Below are 11,041 nucleotides of genomic sequence, written 5' to 3' on the forward strand. Positions count from 1 at the left end.
GGGAGAAAGTGCTGTTCTAAATTCTGCATTATTCAATAAGATTTAGAATGAATTCTGCAATTTTATCTATTTCTATCGGTCTGGTCTTTCTCATGCGCTCTTTCTTTTCTTGAAAAGGGAAATTATGCAGGCCTTCCTTAAATGGTCTCGGAATACTTCTAGTAGAACACTACGGAATACCCAAAAGATATATTGAAGTTATGGACAAAACCAAGAAATAATAAAGAAGAAGTAAGTTCATCATTTGAAAGATTTTGTTTTTGCTTAATTTGCACTATATTGTAGAACTATATGGTTTTCTTCTTCTTCTCACTTAATGATGGTGTTTGTACTTATGTTCTCATAGATATAGATACATTTTCTCTCATATCTACATTATAATTATATTAAATCGATTTAATAATTTATTAAATATATTTATTTTATTTGAGTTAATATAAATTGATGATTTTATTAAATTATAACTCACAAATTAATAGATAATAAAATATAATTAAAAATTTTATGTATAGAACCAAATAATAAAAAGGGTAAAATATTAATACTAATAATATATTTTTATAATTCTGTTTTTATTTATTTTATTTTACTTATTATATATTTCTATTATATTAAAAATTAGTATTAAAAACAAATTTTACTTTAGATAGCCGTATACTCGATGCCTGTGATTAATCAATATTTTAGATCGGGTTCGAAGTTGAGGTCGTAAAATGGGGAACAAAAATGATTACCTAATCAAGTTCGGGTTCGGAGTCCGGAGATTAGAAGTGTGCGAAATCAAAAGTACTAAAATTTCACTTACCAAATTTATAAATATTAAAATAATTATTGTGAATAAATAAATTTAAAATGATCAAAATTAATGTCAAACCAAGATTTAACAATTAATTAGATTAATTATTGTATTAATTAAATTTCAATTAATAAAAATAAAGCTAAGAAAATAAAATAATTTAAGATAAATGATATATTCATTTTATTCCAAATTAATTTTAAGAGTTCAAATAAATTAAATAAATAAATTTAGATGAATGTTTATCCATTTAAATTTTAAATAAATTATTTATAAAGCCTTAAGAATGTACACAAATTAAAATAAATAGACAGAAATATTTGTATATTTGTGTTTATTTAAATATTTTGTAAGTTAAAAATAAAGGCAAAAGGATTAAAGAAAAAATAATTTTAAACTATCCAAGAAAAAATGGTATAATCTTAGTACAGTCAGAAATAAGAGAAATGGTTGCAATAGACCGCATGACCATCGGATGAGCGCTTGAGTCTCACCCAATGCACACCAAGAAGTTGCGTCGTCGCACGCTGCAACGGAAGAAAGACGTTTCCGCGTAGCACTTGATCAACTATTGCGCACTTCAACGTCATTAGCCCGAACGTGGACAAGACGACTAAACGCAACGGACCGTTGACGGAACGTTGCGCCTTGACGCGTGTTCGCATTTTGGCTCGAAACGACGACGTTTCAACCTTGGATTGTCGTCTTCCTCGCGAAGAACATGATAAACATCGACCGAAACTTTTGATTTTTCAAAAGTGGAACTCGATTAATACTCAACCAAATCCAATATTTTAAAGACTAAATTGATCACCCCTAACATGATGATTATTTCGCCTACGATCATAGGGGTAATGATGCCCTAATTGGATGAGAACGATCATTACCGAAGAAAGCCATTAATGTTTTAAATTTGTTCATGTGATTAGAAAAAAAATACACATCCATGATCCATGTCTTTGAGAAGAAGACAAAAAAAACATGGATTCATCCCATCCTCTCCAATTATAAATACCATGCATGTGTTAAAGATCACAAATACCAGAAAGAAATATAAACAAATGGAAGGTAATATTATTCCCTTAAGTGTAAGAAAGGGTGCATGGACAGTAGAAGAAGATACTCTCCTAAGTGGCTATATCCTCAAGAATGGAGAAGGAAATTGGAACTTAATCCCGAAAAATGCAGGTTTATATGTATTGTATTGTTTTCAAATCAGACACAAAAATTTACTAAAGAAACTTATTTGTATATATGATAAACGAATAGGGTTAAACAGATGTAGAAAGAGTTGCCGACTAAGATAGTTAAACTATTTGAGCCCACATATAAAAAGATGAGCCTTTGAATATGATGAGATCATTAGGCTTCATAATCTATTAATCTATCAGGCTATTCAAGTTATGTGCTTAAACCTTGATATAAATCTTTATTATATTATTAGAAATTGTTTAAATGATAAATATATTAATGCGCCTTTTTAATATTTCATGGAAAAAAAAGCGGGAGTATCAAGCTTGGTAAAGAGCTTTTTATTCAAAACTTAAATTTTATAAAAATAAATAAAATAAAAGTATTTTAGTTGATATTTAGTGTAATTTGATGGTTGAAATTATAAAATAATGTGTTATTATTAAAATAATCAAATAATTCAAATTCAAACTAGCTCCTAAACATAATTATAATTATTTGAAGTTGATTCTATAATAAATTTATGATGAAATAAATATCCTCTTTTTATTTGTTTATTTATTTATGTGAATAGATGGTCTAATTGCTGGTAAAATTTTGGGAAGAATTGCAAATGATGTGAAGAATTTTTATAATAGTCATTTAAAAAATGTTACAAAATCTAATTCTACAGTCAAGAAAGTCAATAAAATTCAGACACTTCGAACAAATTAAGTTGAAGCCATATATAAGACCTCAAATTCACGCTTTCTCAAAAAAAACTATTTTTCTTCAAAGATAAATATGTTAGCCTAAGAACCCATGACAACATGATTGACAGCATGGAGTGCAATTCAGGGGCGGAGCCAAATACAAGTCGGCCCGGGCTGTAGTCCGGGTAGCCTTAAACAACCTGTATGTATTTTATCAATAACGACGGTAAATTACCGTCGTTATTGATTATTTTTCGTCGGTAAAAAACATTGGTGACAGCAAACTATAAAACTTAGCCCGGATAGATTTTTTAATAAAAAGTTAGCCCGGTTAGGTTTCAACTCCTGGCTCTGCCCCTAGTGCAATCAAGGAAATGCAGCACTACTAGAACCTATACACAAAGAAATGGATAACAATACCCAATTCAAATTGACATATCCAATGAAGAAAGATATGACCATATGTGGCAGCAATACTCATGTTTGGTTGCAGAGAAAGAACAAGAAGATGCCACTCTCTTTGATCCAAACAGTACTGATTGGGGTGACATTTCTTTGGAAAACATCAATATTTGGAGCCTCCTAGAAGATTAAGAATTGTGTTAGTTTAATTCGGTATTGTTTATTTTGATTCTTTGCTTATTAATCAATGGAAATATATGATTAAGAATAATTATGAGCTCATTTGAAAAATCAAAATCTATTTCGTGAGCTCGTTAAAATAAGTGTAAAGTCTAGTATGTGGCCTTATAGAAGTTTGAGAAAGATTCTCACAAATAGAGAGCATTTATAATACATGAATTTTTAGAAACATGTATGTTGTTTATTTTGTGTAAAATTGTTTTAACTTAAATAAGAATTGGATCAACTAATAATCAAGGGTGATCAAATTGAAAATGCCTCCAATACCTTATGCTCAATAAGCTTTAACTAAGAGAGTCAAGATTTTGTGTTGACCTCATTTCACTTAGGATTTGAGATTTTTTAGTTTTGTCTTCATTTTAATTTTGATGCTATTTATTAGTTTTGAAATTTATGACTAATCATATAATAGTCTAGTTTTTATTTGAATTAAATGGTTCACATTCTTAATGAAAAATGAAACATAATTAAGCTGAAAAATTATTTTAAATTGAAGTGATTATTTGTATATTCCCCATACCAGCCAGGCAGCCGCTTAGGCCACCCCTCCCCAATATTAAAAACCTAGTCTACAAAGTTTGAAACTCACCATAATAAGAATAAGAATCTAGTATAACAATTAACCAACTTAGACTAGAATATTAATTTTATTAAATATAATAAAAAATTATTAAACAAAAATGAATAAATCTAATGCAGTGATAATTTAACTTATCATTTAATTTAATTTAATATATAAATGACTTATTTTATATAAGTTTATTTATAGTCACTTATTCTACATATTTAAGTGAATATATATTAAAAATAAAAAAATAAAATTAATTCAAATATTAAGTACTTAAAATTTTTAATTTTATCAAATACTACATAAAATTCTTACCTTGCTCATTTCATTCTTATCCTCATCCCAACAACTTTGTCTACTTCAACATAAATTTCAACATTATCGCACATTTATCATCGTTACATCTCATGAACCCCCATATATATCATCTAAATAAGTCGATAAATTCAATGCTATCTTTATTGTATTGTTTACTCAATTAGACATGAACAAATAATTATAAATAGAGGGTGGTTGTGACTTGTGAGGATCACCCCAATCATCAATGCCAAATCCTATAATATAGGAATGGTAGCTCATTAAATAGCAAGAAAGGTTTCCCTCCAACCAGCCCCCTCCTATATATTTTAGATTTGTTCACTTGATTAGAAAAACTACACATCATGATTCATTCTTTGAGAAGAATACAATAAACATGGAGACCTAAGGATAAATGAGATATGCTTCTTTACAATATTCATGCATTCATCCCATCCTCTCCAATTATAAATACCATGCATGCGTGAAGGAAAGATACACAAATGGAAAGTGATATTGTTCCTTTAGGTGTCAGAAAGGGTGCATGGACGGCAGAAGAAGATACTCTCCTAAGTGGCTATATCCTCAAGCATGGAGAAGGAAGTTTGCACTTAATCCCGAAAAACACAGGTTTACATGTATTTGTATTGTTTTCAAATCGGACACAAAAGTTTATTAGAGAAATTTGTTTGTATATATGATGAACAGACATAGTTAAACAGATGTAGAAAGAGTTTGCATATGATGAGATCGATTTTATCATTAGGCTTCAAGAGAGGAGCATTTGCGTATGATGAGATCGATCTTATCATTAGGCTTCACTATCTATTGGGCAACATGTATAATCGAATAATATTGGAGTTACGTATTCAAACCTTGATATAAACATTATCTATGTTATTAGTAAATATTTGAATGATATTTCAAAAAAATAAATGTTAGTATCAAACTTGTAAGTTTTTTTTTTCAAACCTTAAATTTAAAAAATAAAAAAATAAATAAAAATATTTTAGTTGATGAATAAATTTGATGGTTAAAATGATTATTTAATGTGATATTATTAAAATAATCAAATAACTCAAAATCAAACTAGCTACTAAACATATATATATATATATATATATATATATATAATTATGATTATTAGAAGTTGGATTATGTAATAAATTTAGGATGAAATCAATATTCACATTTTATTTATTTATTTGAATAGATGGTCCTGAAAAACTGCAAATGATGTGAACAATTTTTGTATAATAGTCATTTAAAAAAGATTACAAAAGTCAATTCTACTGTCAAGAGAGCTAACAATTCAGATACTCCCGAACAAGGTTAAAGCCATAAGACCTTGAACTCACACCTTTCAAAAAATCTAATTTCCGTGAAAGATAAATTATGTTACCCTAATAACCCATAACAACATGATTGATAACATGGAGTGCAAATCAGGGAAATGTAGCAATACAAGAACCTATGTCCAAGGAAATTGAGAGCAATATCCCAATGAAGAAGGAGATGATCATATATATGTGGCAGCAATACCCATGTTGGTTGCAGAGAAAGAACAAGAAGAGGCCACTCTCTTTGATCCAAACACAGATTCGCGAAGTTGAAGGTTCATTATTTCTAAGGCAGTCTTTGTTTCCTAACCCTCGTTGAGAACTCTACGGACCATTGGCTTGATCTGGCCTACTTCTTTCTTCAACTCTTGTCTTAGATTTGTCATGTCATCAGTTATGCCTTCTAGGGACTATTTAAAGGTATCAGTTGAGAAGTCCTCCGATTTGCCTAGTTCCGCTAGCCGAATAAATATAAGCTCATGCTGTTTGTTCATTTCGTCGAACCGAGCAGATACAGCCTCATGTAGTGGTGCAATAGATTCCTGGACTATCCTCTCGATATACAGCTTATGAATTTATTGAGTTTGAGACCTTGAAGATAAGTGAGAACCACCAGGCATAGATCGAATAGGGCGCACAATGTGGGAACTGACCTGAATGGATCTTTCGGTGCACGCAGGTTTTGCAGACTTCTTCTTTTCTTGACTCGAGGATTTTCTTGAAAGTTCTTTTCGAATAGATGACTTAGGTTCTTCTTTCTTAGACGAGACAAAATTAGTTGTATCTTGACCATCCTCATGGTCTTTTTCCTCAGATTCAGATTCAGTTGGACCGGATGAGTAGATTCAGATCCAGAGAGAGCAAAGTAGGCCACTTTTTCTCTTCTGGGACTTTCGGAAGAACCTCATCAAAACTCATTTCGAGCCATACGCTGGCCCACAGTATGAACATATTTGTTAACTCGTTTGTTTTATCGTCAACCTCGTCAAGGATGCGCCTTATAATCTCCTCGGCAATTTCCTATTCTCTTGCCTGCAAGACAGTCGGGCTGATTGATGAATCATGAGTTATTACATTCTCCTTTGTTATCGGTTCCTCTTCTTCACGGGAGGATACTACTTGATTGGTTTTAGCAACCACCTGCTGAATTGTCTATGTGGGTGATGACGAGTCTCGATTAACTTTGGAAGGACCGGCCGCAACAGTTTTAGGCTGGCCAATTGACAATAAATCTACCCGATCGGTTTCAACCATCCGATCGGTCCAACACCAATCACCTGTTCAATATCATCAACTATTGATCGAACCCATAAGACCACGAGTTCAATCACAATTTGCATTTCTTCTATTTTTTCTTCTTGTTGTGCATCATTGTTAATAAAGGAAGGGAGAGGAGGAACATTTACCTCGAAACGAGAATTCTTTCGTCTGGAGGATATCTCTTTCATTTCTCTTCTCTGAGTCTTGCTGGAGCCGGTGGTACTTACGGTGGACTCAGCCGCTGTTTTGATAAGTGGAAACGAGACCGCTTGGTCTTCTTGGGCTGTTGGTTTAGAACCGCCGACCTTCTTTGTGCTAGGCGCCCTTCCCCCGCTCGTCTGTTGGCTAGAAGAACCCGATTTGGTTTCTTTGGCCTTGGTTATTCTTGTAAAATACTTTCCGGTAAAGCTCGTCGTAAGTATTTTTGTTGCACTTAAAGGAACACCTGGGCCGATTGGGACTCCCAAGTGTGAAATTATCCATCCGAGTTGCATTGTGAAGCCGAGGCTTCGTTTAGAGTGAGGCGACACCATTTCACACAGACTGTTGAAAAGGTGTAGCCCCTAGTTTACTGAATCTTCACGGACGATAGCGCCCATCATGTTGAACTTCGATTGGGTCATGATGTCGTGGTTACCTCCTCTTCCCTAGAGAGCTTTTCCAATAATATCACACAGGATGCGATATTCATACTTCAAGGTATTCTTCTTGGCGGATATGTTGACCGGAACCTCGCTGTCGAAAAAAAAAAGCTGAAGTTTGGCGGTTGAGGTTGCAGACAAATCTTCAAATACACCTCGCCCGAAAGTGGGGAGCATGATGATCTCGGCAAAGGTTTCTTTAGATATAGTAAACTCCACGCCATTTACTTTCGCTGTGATCGAGCATTTATCAATTTGTGCAGTGTAGAAAATTCCAGAACAACTTCTAGATAGACGACCGGCGGTCCGTTTAAGAAGTTTCGAAGACCCGACATTTCCAGCAGTTGGATAATCTTTTGAACTTCAACACTTCCGGCCGTGTGGATTGAATTGAAGTTAACCTGCAATATAAACTTGAATAGTGTTATCCTTATCCATTTGAAAGCTTGAGAAGTGCACAGACAAATGAAAATTTTTCTAGAGAGAAGGTGGAGAGTTTAGGGATTTAGGGTTTATGCAGATGTGATAATGATTCTAAGAATCAAAAATAACTTATGTATGAAGTGTGCAAATAGGAGATGGACGTTTCTATTTTGAAATGTTATTTTGGGGAAATCTCATTCGTTCATCTTTTGGTTGTGTCTCAATACTGTACTAATTAAGGCAAAATGGCGCCTTTGTGAAGATTGTGCCTCTTCCCAATACAATATTTCCTTAATTTAAATCCATTTCAAATCCATTTACTTTATATTATTTAATATTCCCTTTTTCAAATCCATTTCATTCTCATTAAAATTTGAGATCCGGCTTTTTCATGTCACGTTCGGCTTTAAAAAACATAAAATTTTAATACCCGACTTTTAAAGAGATTAGATGTCCCGGCTTTTTGGATAAAATTTAGATACCCAGCTTTTTGGATAAAGTTTTGAGATGTTCGAACTTTTTTTGGATAAATTTTAGATACCCGGCTTTTTGGAAAAAGTTCGGCTACGACTTTTGCATTTCAGATTTTAACTGTCCTGTTTTAGCACATCCAGACACATACTAGATTTAAAGATACTCAACATTTAAGAAATGGAACTTAGCATAAGAAAGCTTAAAATTAAAATATTACATAGCCGGTTCATGAAGTAAAATGGTCGGTTTTTCGATGAACGTCGTTCAACAGGATTACTCTTGACGGCTTGAAGACCCTAAGGAGATTTGTCTTCTCCTCCATGCCTTCTCAACCCGATTGACGTAGGAGTCAACCCTTTCCCCCGTGAGACGCTGGGATGGGTTCGGTCCTATGCCGGGGCAGAGAGGAATGCCAAGGTCGAAGAGCAAGTTGCTCAGCCACAAAACAAACCCGATCTTGTGGGAGTGATCAACCTCATCAAATTGTCGAAAAGTACTTTCGACTAGTTGATAGGGATGTCGTTGGTGATGGCCGTCATGATGTCAAAAGTCTTTTTGCAGAAGACATTTGTGACATCTGTTAGGATTTGTATCTCCCAAATCCGACCAGCTTGAAACAATCTGTAAAAACAGAAGAAAGAATAACACAAGAACACACAGATTTATAGTGGTTCACTCAAATTGAGCTACATCCACTTCAGCCACCACCAGATTTCACTATGAAGAAAAAGAAAGAATACAGAGTTTTTGCCTCACACTTTATCTCTCTAGAATTTTGTCTACACTCTGTAAACCCTTAATAATCACATATTTATAGGGTAAACATTCATGTAATAAACCTAAATAACTTTGGTCAGGCCCAAGCCCAAAACCAAAAAAAGAAACCCAATAAACTCTAATTAACAATGTAGAGTTTATTATAAGTGTAGGCTCCATAACTCAACAATCTCTCACTTGGAGATTAACTTCATCATCTCTCGATCGGTAGTGGCTTTCCATTCGGTGTCTTAACGAAGAAGACCAACTGAAGTTGCACACAACTTCAGTTTCTCATTTGTCACAGCTTTCGTCAACATATCAGCTGGATTCTCACTCCCAGGAATCTTCTCAAGAGCTAATACTCCATATTCTAAAGTTGACCGGATGAAATGATAACGAACCTGTATATGCTTCGTCCTGCCATGATAAACAGGATTCTTTGTCAAATAAATGGCACTCTGACTGTCGCATCGCAACACACTTCTCTCGTAGTCTTGACCCAATTCTCGCAAAAAGGGTTGTAACCACATCATCTCCTTAGAAGCCTCTGTCACAACAACATATTCTGCCTCACAACTACAAAGAGCAACAATCTTCTGCAATTTTGAAACCCAACTGATTGCAGTACCTCCCAGAGTATAAATGTACCCTGTTGTGCTCTTCCTACTATCAACATCACCACCATTGTCAGCATCAACATATTCTTCCAAACCCATATTAGACTTTCGAAAACACAAAGCGAGACTCGTACTTCCTTTTAAGTATCGTAGTATCCACTTTACTGCTTCCCAATGTTGTCTATTCGGGTTTCTCATGAACCTGCTAACAACTCCCACTGCATGTGATATATCTGGTCTTGTGCAAACCATCACATACATAATACAACCAATGGCAGAGGCATACAGAACAGTTGCCATGTAATTTTTCTCCTCATTTGTTGAAGGTGACTGATCTTTAGATAGTCTGAAGTGACTAGCTAAGGGGGTAGTAACTGGTTTTGCATCATACAAGTTGAACCTGCTAAGAAATTTTCTTCACATATTCTTTTTGTGAAAGCTTGAGAACTTCTTCATCCCTGAAAATTCTCATCACAAGGATTTGTTTAGCAGCACCCAAATCCTTCATTGTAGACTCCCACTTAACTAATTCATCACATTGTTTTGCTTCCTCATAGCATTTAGGTTCACCTCTATCTGTCAACAAGATATAGTTCAGAGATGGAGACCACCTCTCAACTGGTTTTCGATTCCTTGATGATCTTCTCAATTGTATAACCGGTGTTTGTTGATTTACCTTTGGGGCCACGTTCTCAACGATTTCATCTTCAACAACACATTGTTCTTCTTCGACAACCGGTATATATTTAGCTAAAAATTCTCTCAAATCGACTGTACCAGTCTCTTCCAACTTGGAATCACCATCTGATGTCTTCCCAACACAATCTTTGTAGAGAACCTGTTCATTGAAGATAACATTTCTGCTACAAATGATCTTCCGATTTTGATTATCCCAGCAACGATAATCAAACTCGATATCACCATAACAAATGAAAAAACATTTATTAGACTTTGGATCAAGCTTGCTCCTATCACATTCATTAATATGAATATATAATAAACAACCAAACACTTTCAAATATGAAAGGTTTACCTTTTTATTGCTCCAGACTTCTTTAGGAATTCTGAATTCAAGAGGAACAGAGGGTCCCCTGTTTATCAAATAGGCAGCAGTATTTATAGCTTCTGCCCAGAAGGTTTTAGGCAGCCCTGCATGCAATCTCATGCTTCTAGCACGCTCGTTCAATGTTCGATTCATTCGTTCAGCTACTCCATTCTCTTGAGGCGTTCGGGGAACTGTCTTCACCATACTGATCCCATTCACAGTACAATATTCTTTGAAATCTAGATTGATATATTCACCTCCATTGTCGGATCTCAAGCACTTAACTTTCTGATTTG

At 34.1% G+C, this 11,041-nt stretch overlaps 1 protein-coding gene across 1 annotated transcript; it reads left to right on the forward strand.

The window, feature by feature from the left end:
* Positions 1–4,689: 4,689 nt before the first annotated feature.
* Positions 4,690–6,099, forward strand: LOC124924191. The gene is made up of 3 exons (XM_047464260.1): positions 4,690–4,824; positions 5,636–5,801; positions 5,921–6,099. Exons 1-3 carry the CDS (start codon positions 4,690–4,692, stop codon positions 6,097–6,099), a joined length of 480 nt encoding a protein of 159 aa, XP_047320216.1.
* Positions 6,100–11,041: the final 4,942 nt, after the last annotated feature.

Source organism: Impatiens glandulifera, chromosome 2 (genome assembly GCF_907164915.1).
Source record: "Impatiens glandulifera chromosome 2, dImpGla2.1, whole genome shotgun sequence".
In the NCBI taxonomy this organism is placed as follows: domain Eukaryota; kingdom Viridiplantae; phylum Streptophyta; class Magnoliopsida; order Ericales; family Balsaminaceae; genus Impatiens; species Impatiens glandulifera.